The sequence below is a fragment of the Acanthisitta chloris genome, unplaced genomic scaffold, assembly GCF_000695815.1.
Source record: "Acanthisitta chloris isolate BGI_N310 unplaced genomic scaffold, ASM69581v1 scaffold14128, whole genome shotgun sequence".
Classification (NCBI taxonomy): Eukaryota; Metazoa; Chordata; class Aves; order Passeriformes; family Acanthisittidae; genus Acanthisitta; species Acanthisitta chloris.
In genome coordinates, this window is record NW_008687731.1 from 94,141 (window position 1) to 111,806 (window position 17,666).

General features: G+C 41.1%; 1 protein-coding gene across 1 annotated transcript in view; it reads right to left on the bottom strand.

Moving 5' to 3' along the window:
• Positions 1-17,145, bottom strand: part of LOC103807982 (cohesin subunit SA-2-like) — a 59,839-nt gene extending 42,694 nt beyond the window's left edge. Inside the window, exons 1-8 of the mRNA XM_009080736.1 lie at positions 17,102-17,145; positions 12,252-12,336; positions 11,187-11,333; positions 9,815-9,911; positions 8,756-8,832; positions 3,841-3,912; positions 1,751-1,955; positions 560-711 (exon numbers count right to left, since the gene is read on the bottom strand). Of these exons, the coding sequence (XP_009078984.1) occupies positions 560-711; positions 1,751-1,955; positions 3,841-3,912; positions 8,756-8,832; positions 9,815-9,911; positions 11,187-11,333; positions 12,252-12,336; positions 17,102-17,145 (879 nt within the window). The remainder of the gene's footprint in view (positions 1-559; positions 712-1,750; positions 1,956-3,840; positions 3,913-8,755; positions 8,833-9,814; positions 9,912-11,186; positions 11,334-12,251; positions 12,337-17,101) is intronic.
• Positions 17,146-17,666: the final 521 nt, after the last annotated feature.

Genomic DNA, 17,666 nt, shown 5'->3' on the forward strand with positions numbered 1-17,666 from the left:
AACAATACAGGACATGCCTAAATTGAAGTTCATTTTTATAATGCATTTCTTAAACAGAGAGGACAGGCAGCGTTGGGTTCCATGTGGTGAGCGAACGTGTGTGAGCTGTTCACCTGTCCTGTACACTCTGCTATTAATACAGTTGTTACTGTTCATTTTCTTACTTCATTGCTGTTTCTTAGGAAAATACTTTTTCTCTCAAACCATGATCTTTACCTTTTGTGCCTCCAATTCCCTCCATCCTCCCACAGGGGGAGGGGGGAGGGGAGTGAGTAAGCTGCGTGTGGTCTGGGAAACACAAAATCAGGGAATACCACTCCTATACCATGACACAATTCAGAGGAGCAATTAGTAGGACAGATGTCACAAGTTAACAGTACATAGGGCAGTTATTACCTTAGTCATTTTTGTACCACTTATCTAACCAGTCACACCTGCTCTGCACCATGCATTAGACACACACAGAAACCTCAAAGAACTGCAGTGACCCAAAAGCAAGCTGTTAACAATTCCCCCTTCTACATCTTCACACATTTCCCATAAAAGACACCTCACTAACCTCTTTCTTTTTTCTCTCCAGCTGGTCAAGTCTATAATTGGTCCTCTTGCCACTTAGCCCCTGTTTCTTCAACTCATATAATCTTTGAGCATTGTGCCTGTTGACATCAAGGTTCAGATGGACACTTACAACTGCTGTCAGAAGTTTCATTGCTAAAAAAGAAACAAACCCAACATATTTAGCTGAGCTCAGAGATATGTAGCATAAATACATTCATCACTCCACCACAGAAAGGATATGGTTAGCCAATCCAGTTTATACCCAAAATATGAACACTACTAGATTATAGTAATTTGTTTTAAAATACAGTGTTTATTTTAAAGGCAGAGAATCATCAAAAAAGGAAAATTAAGTTCTATTTCTGGTGATTTACAACTTTTGGTCAGAGTTCTAGTCAGAGAAGTAATTTACTGGGCAAGTCTTCTTCACTTATGTAATTTTGACTTCTCTGCAAAAGAATCTAGAATTGTGGAACAGTTGGTTTTGAATAACAAAAAAAACCCCAGACAAACCAGTGATGCTGGCTCATAAAAAGCTGGGATTCTTAATATTTTACTAGAATTGACCAAAATTCATATTCCTCTAAGGATCACTAGATGGTTTGCACAGATTTCAAGCAGGTTTTTTGAGCCTTCAAAGCAAAATGTGCTTTAGAACAAATTATACTCTTAGCATGGCAAAGAGGGTATTTACTGGCCTTAAGGGTAAAAAAATACTAGTAGCTTTAGTATCATCATGTTTCATGAACAGAAATGTGTAACAATGTTCTTTTTAGCACAGCTCTCATGAGAATAGCAGCTCTCCAAAGGAAGCTTTTAATGCCACTTCATCACATCAATTAGTAGATGCAGGAAAATAACAAAATAGAAAACTGTGAAAAATCAGTTACTGAAAACTAAAAGACTCAGAACAGCACAATTCTAAAGTTAGTCAGTCAGGATTAAAGAGAATTTCTTTATAAAGAAAAAATTAGGCTAGATCTATCCCATCTAAAGCATCCAAATTCCACTCACACACACATGGAAACAATTTATATTACAGACATTTACATAACATACATTAGAAGAAAGGCATTTGATGCATCAGAGAACAACTGCTCCAGTAAACATTGCTTTTAAATTTAGGGCAGTTTTTGTTTGTACACAAGTCAACAAGAGTCACTGTCTGTAGCAGCTCTGTGAGTTTTTTTACCTGCCAAAGTGCTCGTGTGTCTGAAGGCTCTGACCATGGAGTCTGCCAAGCCTGTAAGCAGTGAGATGATAGTGTCCATGAAGTAGTTATCATACAGGATACTGCACTGGCACTGCTGGACCAGCACTGCAATAAATTCACAGAAATTGGCCTTGAACTTCTTCCAATAAGGTCCTGTTCTGATCAGTGGGTAGTCTTCATTGTCCTGCACAAGAAAAGTCAAGATAAAACACTAATTAATTTTGTTTGTGCATTCACATCTCTCCCACTGATTATCAGAGGGAGTTTTGCTGACAGTTAGTTTCAGTTCATCCCCCATAACTTCTTTCACGGTTATTACTTCAAAGTAAGAAAAAGTGACTAGATTACAAGCAAGCACAGAGACAAAATAGCTTCATTAGAGCTATACTGTCATGATAGCTCACATTTGAAAACAATGTATGCAAGGCAGCTGTGAACAGACAGGAGGGAGAGGATGTATGAAACCACAGCATCATAAACAATTTTCACTGGCATAAACCATGAGCACTCCTGGCCTCTTCTACTGCCACACAGGTAGCAGTGCTTCCTCACTTCCCTGTCTTTCCTCTGCCTGCAAATGCATGGTAAAACCCAGGCAGAAACTGAACGCAGTGAAAAATGAAGACAAGCAACTGTGAAGCAACTGTGGTGTGAGCAGCACTGCCAGCCTAAGGAGTTTATCAGGCTACAGCTTAATGCCAAATACTGAGTCATTCACCCATACCACCCACACTGAGGTCACATTCACAGAAACAGTAAGTTTGCATCTTGGTAATTTTCAGGTGGGAATGGAGCCAGGGAATTCCAAAACCTCACTCACTATGGAAAACTTCATCCTGAAGGCAGGACACTGCTCAGCTGGTCCTTTACTAGGTGGTCAAACACCTCCTCAGCCATATTCTACCACACAATAACCTCGTGTACTTACAAAGTACACTTCACACTCTTCTCCTGTAACTTTGCTTCCAAAGCACAGGGGCCACTGCTTTCTTGAAATATAAATGCAAACATCACATGGTTGGCTGCAACCCAAAGCACGCAGGGAATTTGGGATGTGTTCCTGATCAGGTTCTAGGAGTCAGTTCGGAACCTAACAGTAGTAGTAACTGGCAAGAAAAAAAAAAGGAAGTTCCCAGCAAGTCCCATTTAATGCTCTTTGATCAGGACACAGACAGCAGAAAGACAACCTATGACTTCAGGAAATACCTACTTTACTCTTGTAGTTTCTGTGAAATCTTTCTGCTGAAAAGCAGCACAAATGCAGGAAGACATCTCACTTTTTAAGACCATTTCTACTGTCCATAGTAATCACGTTAGGATCCTGTTTGGTGTATGGCAACATGCATACTGTAAACATACAGACAATGGGCACACTACCTAAATTTAGGCCACAAACTTGGGATAACCTGTATAACCAGTAGAGAAGCAACTATGCTTCCAGAAATCAAGTCAGATTAGGCACAGGTTCTTCCAGAGAACCATTCAAATCACTCAACTGAGTGATGTGAGCTCCTGCTCTGACTCAACCTGGAAATGTTTCCTTCTTTCACACAGTCTATGGAAAGGGAGGAAAGTCAAAATGAAGTGCCTGCAAGGAATTAAGATGAATTCCCCTCAATGCTGCAAGCGCTGTATGGGAAGAGGCACTGCACTAAAGCTGGTCCTGTTCTCAAAATACTCTTCATTTACTTGAAGAAATCTGTCTGCCAAAACCTGTGTGCATACATGTGTGCACACCTATGCATGCATACACACACACGTGTGTAGAGCTTGCTGGAAGGGATGGGGAACAGTCTTGAACACCACTGCCACTCAACATACACCAATCTGTTCAAAATGCTGATGTCCTGTCCTTTCGATGCCAGCAGTGAGAAATAGCCACTTCAAAAGTTTGAGTGTGTTCATCCAAACCAGAGGTCTAAAACAGACCAGATGAGGCACCCTCAGAAGTGCATGAGTATCTACATTCACTAACATGATAACTAATTCTGGTATATTCACCTACACCAGAAACAGCAAATACAGCCACAGAAAATGCTAACTACAGTTGCAGAGAGCTACAATCCTACCATGTCCACCGGCCAAGTAACTGTCAGGATCCACGGATAGGCCATGAATTTCTTGTACTGCAACCCAGTTTCCTGTAATGCACGAGACAAAATTTCCAAAGCTTGTCAATGAAACGTCACAGTTAATTCATAAAGACAAAAGTGTCACAAACAACATACTTAAAAGGCTATCAGAACTTCAAACATTGTGTATTACAGGTGGCTCACACAATCCAAAACATCAAACAAAATCTAAATCCTTCTCATCTTGGAATTTTTTATTTATAACCAATGACAGAAAAAAACCCACACTTTTATAAAAACTTTAGTTTTCTTGCTACAAATAAGAAACTACTTGTATTCAAAATTTACAAGCAAACATATACAAGGTATAACGCTCATTATTAATTTTAAGATATGGCTCCTGTGCAAGTCTAGGTATATATATCCCTTTCCAACATTTAGTATCTAGGTACTACAAAACATCTAAACCTTAAAAAACATTCTGAGCTTTACAAGAAAACGGGAAAGCAAAGAAAATCTACAGAAGAACAAAGAGCTGCAAGAAATAAAATGTCACATACAGAAAGCAAAGCAGAAGAGAGGCACAGAATAGTTTAAGAAAGGAGGAAAACAGAACACAGTGATCCTAAAGACACATCTATCTAACCACTGAGGAATACCATGACCCACAAAGAGGAAATAAATGCCTCAGTGACCATATTAAAACCATTCTCTGCTTCCAACACCAGTACAAGTCTCAATATAATCACAGAAAGACTGAAATTGAGAGGGACTCAGATCACCCAATCCAACATCACCTCCTCAAGCAGGGTCTGGCAGAGCAGGCTGCCCAGCACCATGTGTGACTGATAACCCCTGCTCTCAATCCCCGGGAATGTGGCTAGCATTCCTTGCCTTTCCCTCATTGTCAGGACCTGAAGGTCATGTCAAACAGACAAATCAAATCGATTTTTTCTTCCCCTTCCTAGTGGTCCCACAGTTCCTGGGTGCCAGGCCAATTATTTCCTTCCTTACTCGCCCTGAAGGTCCCAGGTATCCAGGTGCTGGCCATGGCCCAGGTGCAGAACAGGGAAGCCTCACAACACCCACAGCACTGTCTATAAAATCAAGGGGCTGCAAGGTCTAAGTGGGGAACTTGGACCAGAGTTGCTGCAGGGCAGTGAGATCTTAGCTCTATTACAAATTTTCTACTATGCTATTATATTGTTTCTGCTTGTAGAAATCCTGTGCCATTTAAATTATAAATTCTATGTTCTACTAATCCTAAGATACTGTCAAGAAGTAAAGCTTTAACTATAACTATAATAAGTGCCATCATCATTCTGACAAGGATCACTAAAAGCAGCTGTCTGTCCCCTCAGTGTTGGGTGACATGACTCATCTTCACAGATACTCCACAACCTCTCTGGGCATCCTGTTCCACTGTTTGACTACCCTCACAGTAAAAGTTTTTTTGTGTTAAGGTGAAATTTCATACATTTCTGTTTGTGCCCATTGCCCATATCAGCTTGCCTTTGTGCTCACTGTCTCACTGGGCACCACTGAGTAGAGTCATGCTTCATCCTTGTCATTCTGTCCCATCAGGTATTTTTACACATGGATAAGATTCCTCTGAGCCACCTTCTATCCAGACTGGACAGGCTCAATTCTCACTGCCTCTCCTCATATGAAAGACCACTGTCTTTCTGGCTTTCACCAGACTCACTCCAATTAAATCCACCTCTCTTGTAATGCAGAGCCCAGAACTAGACTCAGCACTCCAGACATGGTCTCACTGGTACGAGCAGAAAGGAAGGATCATCTCCCATGACCTACTGGCCTAATACAGCCCAGGAGGCTGCTGGTCATCATTGCTGCAAGAACACATTGGTGGCTCCTGTTCATCTTGCCATCCACACTGAGATGCTACTCTGCAGAGCTGCCTTCCAGTAGCAGTGCATGGGGTAATTCACCCCCAGGATAATGGGGTTTCCTGATGTAGAACTTCATAAGATTCCCCTCTGTCTAACTCTCCAGTCTGTGAGGTTCTTCTGAAAGCAGAACAACCACCTGGTCTAGCAGCTAATCCCCATTTTATATCATCCGAAAACTTGCTAAGAGTAAATTTTGGCCCATTATCCAGGTCATTATTAAATATGTCAAACAGCACTGGTCCAAATATCAAACCCTGGGCACTAGTGACTAGCTCCAACTGGACATTGTGCGACCGATCACTTCTCCACGTGCCTGGTTGTTCAGCTGGTTTTCAGTCCATCTCACTGTCCACTTAACTAACTCATACTTCACTACCTTGTCCATGAGGATGTTATGGGGGACAAGTCAAGATAAACAATATCTGCTCTTCCCTCCTCATCCACCAAACTAGTCACTTTGTTATAGTGACTAGTGATATAGTGATATAGCCAATATGTTGGTTAAGCACAATTTCCCCTTTGAAAATCCATAATGACTACTCCTGAACACCTTCTTGTCCTTCATGTGTTTGGACATTAGTTCCACAATTAGTTGCTTCTTCACCTTCCCAGGGACTGAGGTGAGGCTGACCAGTTGGAGTTTTCCAGATCCTCCTTCTTGCCCTTCTTGAAAACAGGAGTGACATTTGACTTTTTTGAGCCTTCAAGAACTTCTCAGTCACCACAAGTTTTCAAAGACAATCAAAAGGGGCCTTGCAATGACATCAGACAGTTCCCTCAGCACTCCTGGATACATTCTGTCAGACCATATGGACTTATGTATGTCCAGTCCATTTAAGTGCTCCCTAACTGACCCTCCTTCACAGAGGGTAAGCAGTCTTTGCTCCAGACTTTCCCTCTAGTCTTAGGGACCTGGTATTTCTGAAAGCCAAACTTACCAGGAAGCTCAGAATCAAAGAAGGCATTGTGTACCTCAGGCTCCTCTGTGTCCTTTGTCACCAGGGTCCCTACCTCATTTAGCAGTGGAGCCATGTTTTCCTTGGGCTTCCTTTTGCTCTTTATGTATTTGTAGATTCTTTTCATGTTGCCCTTCACATTTCTTACCAAATTCAAGTCCATTAATATTTTCCACTAATGCTAGTGAGAATTTTGGAGGAAGCATCGGTACAAGGATCTAGTGTTGCAATTCATAGAATCATAGAATCACAGACTTTTAGGGGTTGGAATGGACCTTACAGACCATCCATCCCCAACCCCCTGCCATGAGCAGGGACACCTCCCCACCACACCAGGGTGCTCCAGGCTTCATCCAACCTGGCTGTGAACACTGCCAGGGTTAGGGGAGACACCACTTCCCCAGGCAACCTGTTCAGTGTCTCACCACCCTTGCAATAAAAAACTTTTTTCTAATATCTAACCTAAATTTCCTCTCTTTTAACCTGTTATCCCTTATCCTATCACTGCAGTTCCTAACAAAGAGTCCCTCTCTGGCTCCCTCGTAGGCCCCTTCAGATACTGAAAGGTTGCTATGCCTGGGATTGCCATGGCCCAGATGTAGGACCTTGCACTTCATTTGGTTGAACTTTATGAGGTTTGCATTGGCCACCTCTCAAGTCTGTCAAGGTTACAATTAATTAGCTGAACAGCAATGCCATGGTTGAATCACTGAAATCATCATGAATTAATAACTACATAAAAAACTTTAGATTTTCAATCCTCTGAATGCTAGAAACAAACAACATAAATGAAAAGACAAGATGAGGTACTTGAGCAGATATCTGTCATTATTCTCCACTCTCATTACTACTTTTACTACTACTATCATTCGCTTTCACACAATGTCTTTGAAATCACAGTAGTCACTGTGACATTACTTCTCAACTAACTTAACCTCTAACTTACATTTCCATCTTACTTATGAAAAAGGTAAAAGAGAACTTATTTTCTTGATATAGAATGCAGAATACAGCTTCTAAAGCTACTGTAGAACCTTCCTTTTTGCCCATCAGGACTGGTGAAAATGTTGCAGAGCTGTAATACTTCAAGGCTGATGATAACAATAACCACATCTTTGTATCTGCCAGAATGCCTACGCTATCATGAGTGTTATTCAGGGCTAATTTAGTTGGCAAAGAAGTGCCAGATTACTAATTCATATGGCCAGACAGATATCAGATCATTTCTGTCAAAAATTAGCCCAAGTGCTACTACACTTCTAAAATGAAGAAAACCATGTTGGCAAATTCATTCTCTGTGGGAATTTCTACAACAGCTGGTCTTTGAGTGATGCTCAATTAAAGCAAGGTTGATGGCTGCTGCTTGACAAATCAATTCAGAGGTGACAAATACAGGGGAAAAAAGCACAGAAGCAACAGTGAGAGAGCTGCAGAAAATTTCACGTTGCCATAATTACCCAAGGAGCAGTCAAACAGAGAAACAGTATTGTAAAGCTACACCTTTTTCTTAAAAATCCACAAGAAATGAGATATTCACTATTGTTTTGACAATTAGCTAAAAACCAGAAATTTATTTTTCTTCTTTCCAATCACATAATAGAGTTATTAAAAATTTGCATTGTCAGTAAAGCAGAAAGAGCACATTCAAATAAAAATATCAGCTAAACAGATCTTTGAATTAGCTCATCAGTCATCCATATTATTATTTTTTAAAGGACCTATCAACCACATACCAAAGGAACCATTTACCTGCTGCAATGCCAGGTTATATTTACCTCTATAAATCACTACCAAAAGGACTCCTAAGAGAAAACTCTCAAAATAAAAGTGACCTGCAAAAAACATATCCTGCTGCAACTAAAATAGATCACTAACTAAATTTCAACACCAAATTTCTCTTGCAAAAATCAGAAGTGTTTTCCTAAATAAAGGAAATGGCACATGGCTCCTGATAAGCAGCAGGAACTCTGTCCAGGTTGGCAATTAAGTTAGAGCCTATTGATGACATATAAAAAAGACATGCAAAGTCAAAGCTATGCCCACCTCATCAAAGGTCTCTGTCATTTTTTGCATGACATCCTTCTTGTGCAAACTTTGAAACATCTCTGCTGTTACCATGCCTAGAAAAGTAATGTTTTAAAAAGAAGAATTACTGACAATCATTAATCAAGTCCAAACCATAGTAAAGATTTTATTTTCAATTTAGAAACACCAAGAAAGTTAGACTCTATTTTATCTGTTTACATTGGTACGGGCAACATAAAGAGATGCATAAATTCATTGACAGGAAAAAGTACTGAGGAACCAAAACTGAAAGCCACATGAGAAAAGTCTACTCTGTGCTGTCTGACATGACTATTTTCTCTGTTCTTTCATCTACTTCAAGAAGAAATTTACTTAAATTTTGCCTATTGCTAGTCAAGGACTTCAAAATATTTCCCATAAGAGAAGGCGTAATAGCCAAAGACCTGTAAAAATAAAATGAAGTGTACACATTTCTACCTGCTTAAATACACTCAGGATTTCCAATCTAACAAAATAGTCTTTTTAAAACTCTTACTTGCCATCCTGAAGCATTTCACTAGCAGAGTGTCCCCAGCAGTCAGTGTCTCAATGTTTGTTATGAAACACACAGCTTCACAACCCTCTGCTAAAAGCAACTGTAATGAGGCAAGAGGTTGCTTTTCTAGCCACCAAAGCAGAGAGCTGAGTTGGCTAGCTGCTTATTTTCAAACTAAGATACCAGCAAAACAAAAGATACTAAGAAATTACAAAATGAATGGCAATGCTGGATTTTAATTAGAACACTCATTAAAACCATCCTCACATTGCACAGCAATGCAACATCCCACTTCAGAAACCTGACCCTGCAAACCATGTCCAAATACAACACTGGGAACTGGAATGCTGTGAACACAGAGCAAAGAATTTAACCAGCAGCATTCTTAATATACAGTCCTGCCCATCTGGAGTTTGTCTTAATGAACAGTACAGATTACAAGGACATGATTTACTGGAGAGAAAAAACTCTATTTTAGAAAGTACACTTGGGACTACTCTCACCCACAGACAATGGAAAGGGCCACTAAGAGGGTAAATTACCTTGACAGCCTGAGCACTGAATGAAGAAGTTGATCAGATCTAGAAGTGCCACATCCCTGTCTTGTTTATAAGCTTCAACCCAGTCATCTACTACAGACTAGAACAGAACAAAGAAACTCATTAGTCAGGAGCTGAACACAGGATGCTGCAATCCACTGAGGATGTCCATAATAAAGACACAAACCAACATTGTTTCATCTGCGTTCAATCATCAAAACGAGAGTAAACTCCACACAATTCTGTTCCATTTCTAATAGTTCTAAAAGATCCTGTCTGGTGCAAAATGAAGTCTTAAACTGCTCATTTACAAGTTCTGCTTTAGGCAATATTACTATTCAGATGCTTTGCTCCCTGTTAACAGGGAAAATAACCATAGTTTTAATAAATTTAGTATGAAAAAAGAAACAGTTATTCTCCTGACTTTCTGCTAGCACTGATGTAACAGTTTTATTTCAAAACAAACAAACAAAATAACAACAAAAAACCCCACATATTTAACCTCTGCACCATCTAATAGTTAGTATTAAATTATATTCACAATTGTCCCTGGGAGTCTTCCTCTAGCACTTGGTTTGTGCAGTAGGTTGAAATAGTTCATGTACTACACTTAAGCCAAAAACCCAACTCCAAATTTCATTTCCAGAGCAGTACAGCCTAGGGCCTGTATGTGACACATGGCTCCTGGGACAAGCCACCCAGGCTTCAACCCACTGGTAGTGCCAGACAGGTCTAATAAATTCTAGCAGCAGCAGCCTGGACTCAAGCTCTGCTGTCTTTCCAAGACCTTCCCATCATGGTTTGCACAGCAGAAGCCAGGTTCTTCAGGGAGCTCTAGTGGAGTTAACCCAGCTGTACCATGGCAAAAAATTCATCCATATAAACATCTTGGACAAACTAAGGTCTCATACCCAAAATATAAATGTACTTTTCATGCATGTGTTCACACACACGTTTTGATTACAGATGCTACACACTGGAGACGTATGTATAATCCTGTATAAAAGTATTTGGGGCTCTACCTTTTCACACACATGCAAAGCTAATATACATATGCTCACAGAGCAAGGGGACGTGGGCTCCCTCATACTGAAGACAGTTGCTAACTATATAGATGCTCAGGGAACCTGACTATTACACAAACTGCATGGGAATGGAGGTAGAAGAAAAACACCAAAAGGCAAACACCTGGTAGAAAGAGCAAGATGCTCTTTCCAAGAGCCATGCTCAGAACAGTTTTCCATCAAACAAGTTTCTACCACACCTGCACCAAAAGACAACAAAACATCAATGCTCCACAGCATAACTAACTGAAATGGCCACTGTTTATCCATCTTCCCTCCAGCAACTCTTTCCAGAATTTACTACTATATACCTGCATGGCCTGCTTCCCAATGCTAACCACTTCAAACAGTGTAACTGCCTCCACCACTCGGCCATTCTGCAGCTGGTTCACTCTTCTGCTGCTGGCAGGGCTTCTCCTTATGTTTTCACACTGCTTTTGGACTTTCCGTTTCTCTCTCTGAGACAAGAAAACAAAGCATGTGAGAAAATACAACACACAACAGACATTCACAGTTACATGAATTATCCCCTAACAAGAAGTTTATTTTACTCTTATTGCAATCATTTCCTCAGGGTGATAACTTTGACACCTCAAGGACACCAATAAAGCCCTATCATGGAACCACAGGACCATCAAGGTTGGAGGAGACCTCTAAGAACATCAAGTCCAACCATTAACCTATCATTCTGCTGGGACCCCTAAACCAGATCCTCCAGCCTCAGATCCAGATGCCTTTTCAACACTTCCAGGGATGGTGACTCCACCACCTCCCTGGGCAACCTATTCCAGTGCCTGATCACCCAAATGGGAAAAACATTTTCCCTAACATCTACTCTGAGTCTCCCCTGTCTCAGCTTCTGGCTGTTCCCTCTAGGCCTTTCTTCTAGTGCTTTATCAAACACTGTCAGACTAAAAGGGGATGAAAGAAAGGATTTACCAGATGGAATTTCTTCTCAACAATGAGTCAAAAGCATAGGAAAGTATAATAGCAAAGAAGCTTCTGAACATCTGTGCACTACCCAGAAGGTATTTTTCATTGGCAGCAGTAATTTCTGAAGGAGAGACAGCAAGCACAGAAGCTCTTCTACGTCTTTTCACTCACAGGTTAAACACACAACCTGCAAATTAAATCAGCTGCACACAAAGCACAGCAAAGGAAAAGCACATCCTGAAAGGAACTGACTGCTCAAAGCCAGCACTAAGGCTCTGGTGCCAAAGGAGTTTGAGGGTCAAGCTATATCCAGTGATTAGATTTTAGATGCACTGTGGTTGTTTTATGTAATACTCAGTTTTGTAACAACTGAATGAGACCAAAAATAAATTCCATAATCTAGAAAAAATTTACACTTAAGAAAAGTTTTGAACTGGACTTACTGGTGTTCTCAGGTTGCCATTTCTCACACAACTGCCATTCTGCACAGCAGACTCAGGCACAGTCTCATCGTGGACAGTATTCTCTCTGCAGCGTAACACATATTGAAGGGGTTAGCACTGAGAATTACACACTTCAGGATAAACAATCAACGAAAATAAAAGCATATATATATGTGGTTTAGTATTTTCAATCGTTTGGAAGTTATGGCAATTTGTTCCTAAAAACCAAACAGCTAACTTCAAAAGCACAACAGAAACTGGGTGTCTTTTTCAGACTACTGGCTTGCCTGTAAGATACACAGATAATTAGAAAACCAGCAAAGGTATCAAGGAAGTAGAAAGTAAGCAAATGAAACGGAAGGCTGATGTTGACTTAAGGCAGCCAGTGTTGACTTAAGAGCTTGGCACCATGAACCAATAACACAACTATGCATTCACTCAGTGCTCTAAACAGAACAAGACAGTAACATTTGATGGGCCTACAATTTAAAATGAGAGGAAGAAGCCTGTTTACTTTGCCTACAAAAGATGCTGAAGCAAAAAAAAGCGATACATAAAAAAATTTCATTTGCAGGTCATTGCTAATATGATGGAGGAATAATTTTATAAAGAAAGATGCACCTTCTGGGAGATCTGAAGCCATACATTTATGTTCAATGAAACCATGCCACTTTTCATCATTCCCAGTGCTAACAGGTTATGTTTTTTCCCATGCCAAAGGTCATGTTTGAGCAGACGAGCTGGATCCCACTTGTGCAGCAGGTCCAGTACTGGCAGTTGGCTGCTATGGCCTCCTTTTAAACTACAGTGGCCAGGACATGCAGTTGACTTGTACTATAAGAAGGCACAAAAAGAAAGTAAATATCAGAGTGTACAATTACTTTTATTTTCATGATACTGCTGCAAAGAGAGTGTACTAACAAGTGACCACTTTACAAAGGAAAAAACTGTGAGACACAGTCAGCTCTCCAGTATCCAGTGTCACCTAACCCAGATGGAGAGCTAACTGTACCATGGATGCAGACCCAGCTCAACTCCAGATAGGTTTATCAATACCAGATAAGCATTCTTCTTGTTCTTCTTCCCAAGACTGTTTTGCAAAGCAAATTCTGCGGCTGAATAGCATCAAATGCAGGACCAAGGTCCTGATGTAATTTTGTCAGTGAGAGCAGACACATGTTTTTTTTAACACGTCTCTGTTTACTTTTTTAATCTATTCAGACACTTCAAGAAGCAATGTAGAATTAGGCTTCCAAAGACTCCTATAAAAATACTATATAAATACAAAATTCCATAAAAATATGCAGACTTGCTGAATACAATTATGCAAATGCTTATCTTCCCTATAGAGAACAGGCCCATGAAAGTTAAATTCAATTAACTTCTTGTTACAGAACAGTTCAAAACATGCCACCATGTTTGACAAATGGAAGCAAAGAAAATCATTCAGGATGAGCCAATCCTTATATCACCTGTCTGGACTTCTGCATGTGAAGAGTGGGATGAACTGCAGAATCACAGAATCATATTCCAGTGTTTGATCACCCTAACAGGAAAAGCTTTTTTCCTAACATCTAATCTGACTCTGCCCCATCTCAGCTCAAGGCCATTCCCTCTAGTGCTCTCCCTGCAGCCATGGCAGGACAGACATCCCCCATCTCTCTCCAGCCCTGGCAGGGAGTTGTAGAACCACGAGGTCACCCCTGAGCCTCTTATTAAGGCTAAACAAACCCAACTCCCTCAGTTGTTCCTCATACAACATGTTTTCTAGACCTTTTCTGAGCCTCATTGCCCTTGGTTGGACTCACTCCAGTGCCTCAATGTCCTTTTTAAAGTGAGGGGCCCAGAACTGAACACAGTACTCGAGGTGTGGCCTCACCAATGCTGAGTCCAGGGGGATGATCACTGTCCTAGTCCTGCTGGCCACACTATTCTTGATACAGGCCATGATGCCATTGGCCTTCAGTTCACAGCTGAGTCACTATACTATAAGCAATCATTTGCAAAAGTTTTCAAACATCTTCCTTGATTTATAACTGTGAACCACAGGCATTAAGTATCTCAAGTACCAGCAGAGACTTCCTAGCTGAGAAGAACAAGCAGAGAGAGACAGCAATATGTATTCCTTTTCTGTTGCCACTTAGCTCTTCCCAGATTCTTCTACAGACCACAAAACCAAAAACAATCCAAACGTGTTTGTCAAGGAGCTGCTTATCCTATGTGATTACATCCTTTCACTCTTGAGTTCAAAGCAGAAGGTAACCTTCTGGGGCTGGACTAACAAGTTCTTACTTGCACAGTTTCACTAGGACTACAACTCAGATGCCAGTCAACACCAAGGTAACATGCATGGGTTACCTGTTTCTGCTTTATACCCCAACATAACACTCAACACACTCTCACACAATTTTCCTGGATTGCTTACAATACTATTTAGCAACTTACTCCATCCCATAATGAAAATAAATGCATCACATTGGATTATAGCAACTATGATTGAGTCCAAGTTGAATTAAAACATTTAAATATTAAAAATTCATAACTGCTGCAGGACAGTTCTGTCAAGGACTTGTCTGATCCTGTAGTGCTCTTAGTTTCTCTCTCTAGAACATACTTCCTTGAAGTTTTAACTCACGTATCTCTTTCCCAAGAGCATCCTAAAGGATGGTACTATGGACAGGACCTACTGGCCTTGCACTACTTACTTTGTCACTTATGTCAGACAAAATGTACTTGTAGCAAAAGGGGCTCAGCAGAGTGACTGCCTGGCACATGGAACAGCATGTTACCAAAGCTTGGCAAAGCCTGCAAGAGTGAGGAGACTGTTAATGTACAGCTTCCTCATGTTGGGCTACCAGGGCCAAATAAAACAATGTATTTGGGATGAAACCAGTTACAGTAACTGCCACACCTACAACTAGACCTGTCTTAAACACTCAACAAATGTAGCTAAACACTAAATACCAATACTAAGTAGCATCTAGTTTCTGAACTGTTTCGGTGATCAGCGCACCACAGCACCAAGCAATGCCGCTGTGCTACAGCAGTCAACTTACACAACAGTAGAGGGGTTTTTAAAATCCAGATATGATTAATACTCATGTTTTTCCTTTCTCTTCTTCTTTTTTTTTCCTTTTAACACTGATGTTTTCAGTAAGACTATTGATATGGCAGGAACTAAACCAATGCCTAGAAAGTGAACTCCATGAAACCACTCAGCAATTAAATGAGATATTTAAATGGAGTTTTTATTTGCACAACTCCATTTCTGTTGAAGAAACTGTTAAAAGAATTAAGACATCCTCTTATCTTCCTGAGCAAAACAGGAACTACTGTACTCAGCTGAAGATGACATGATCACTTCTGCAGTGATCCTTATACACAACTCTATTAAACATCTTTTCAATTACACGAGTGCAACAGTAGGTTTGACAAATTTTGAATAAGTTGGTTTGGGGTTTTTTTGCTCCCCCTGTTATTCTACACCATGTTGAGCATTTTTGTATACGTAATTCCCTGCCTCATGCACTGGAAGAAACAACTCTTAGCCATTTACTTTGCTTCCATGAGCAATCTGTAAGAGAGAATGAGCAGAATTCCACCCCTCTCTCACCCTAACGTTCACCTTTATACCCTGTTACCTATGGCACAGAGACTCATTTTTGCCTTGCGTTCCTGCCACAATTTGGTCCTTTCACTAGCTCTAAAAGTATTACTGATGAGATAAAAACACTTGAAGTAGACAGGAAGCCAAGTCTTTCATCTAGTCTTTAAACACAATACTACTGTGATAACTTCTGAATTCAGTTTTCTTATCTTAACATTTCGAACAGATTTGGTGACTCACACTTAAAAAGAAAGCTACCTCTTAAACAAAGACATAACATATTCCTTTAGCTGTGTAAAAGGAACTATTACTCTATGTTACTGGAAGAATCCTACCCCTATAATTTGAAATTTTAATACAACCATCTCATCTTGTAGAAGCAACATGAGAAGCTCCAGTAAAGAACTGCCAGGTGCCTTGCTGACACTTCTGAAGTGGAAGGGCTGTCTTCAGATGCAACATACTAGAAAGGACATATGGGAAGCTATATTAAGTGCCATCAAGGACTATAACCCTCTCAGCTTCTCTTAGAGCAGAATGAAGCAAAATAACTGGAAGAAACTGGCTAGAAGCTGACAGGATCAGCTAAGATTGGGCTGCAATCAGTTCAAAGCAGTTGCTGCTGCAGTGTTGCACCGGATATCTAAGAAGCTTCACTCTTACCTTCACAAGATATACCCAAATGTTTTAACTTTACCTTTTATTTACTTAAATCTGCTCTAGTAGAACTTGTAATTACCATTCTGTAAAGAATGATATCAATACTATAGGTCATCTCAACTGATGACTGAAACATACGTTATAAAAGGGAGAAGACTTGATGGATCTCTGATAAAAACAGCTATATAGACACAATGCTCCCTGTTGGCTCACAATGCCAACAGGGAGCCTGTGTTCATTCAGCACTCTTCCCCCTCAGCATTCCCAAATCCACTACACGCACTGACAATAAATCTGTCCTTTTTTTTCAAAGCAGGTTCATTTGTACTGCAGTGAGTAAGGCACAGAAAAGCTTGTAAAGCCAAGGTCCCTGCCCACTAACATAAAACACTACATTATGAAGATGCTAAACAATACATACAAGGGAATAAAGCAGAGACATTAGTAATGAGACATAGTGCATAGCCAAACCCTTTCCTTTCCCCTCGCACCCAAAATAGCACATGGTAGATTGCCACAGTATCCAAGGGGCAGCACCTTCATTTACCCACATATTTTATAGGCAACCTGTGCCAGGTCTTACTTTTGGCTGGGAAGGTTACTGGCTGCGTTGGGCTCGGCTATCATTTCCACTACATTCTCTCAGCAGCGCAGGCAGCAAAGCTCACAGGACCAGCAGAGCTTCCCAGGGCAACTCCACCAAGATCGGCAGCGTCGGGAACTGCACCAACCCTTTGGCTCGCGAGGGCAAACCAGCAGCCGAAAACTGTCAAGAAATGAAAACAAAGAGAGTTAATTCTAGGCAAACCTCTAGACAAACCGAGCCAGCAAGCTCCGCGCTACCGCAGGCCGCGGACGCAACTGAAGAGAAATAAATTAACCCACAGGGGGAGCCAGCCGCACCTGGCGGAGATATTCGCCTCGCACCGCCCGGCTCGGCTATCCTGCTCGCCTCGGGCAGACTCCGGCTCAGCGGAGAGGCCACTCCTGGGAACACACAGACGGGCGGCCGCGGAGGGGCAGGGGCTGGGGGACAGGGGCAGGAGAGAGCAGGGGATGGAGAGGGGCAGGGCCGGGATAGCGCAGGGGCAGGAGCGGCAGGGGCAGGAGAGAGCAGGGACTGGAGAGGGGCAGGGCCGGGATAGCGC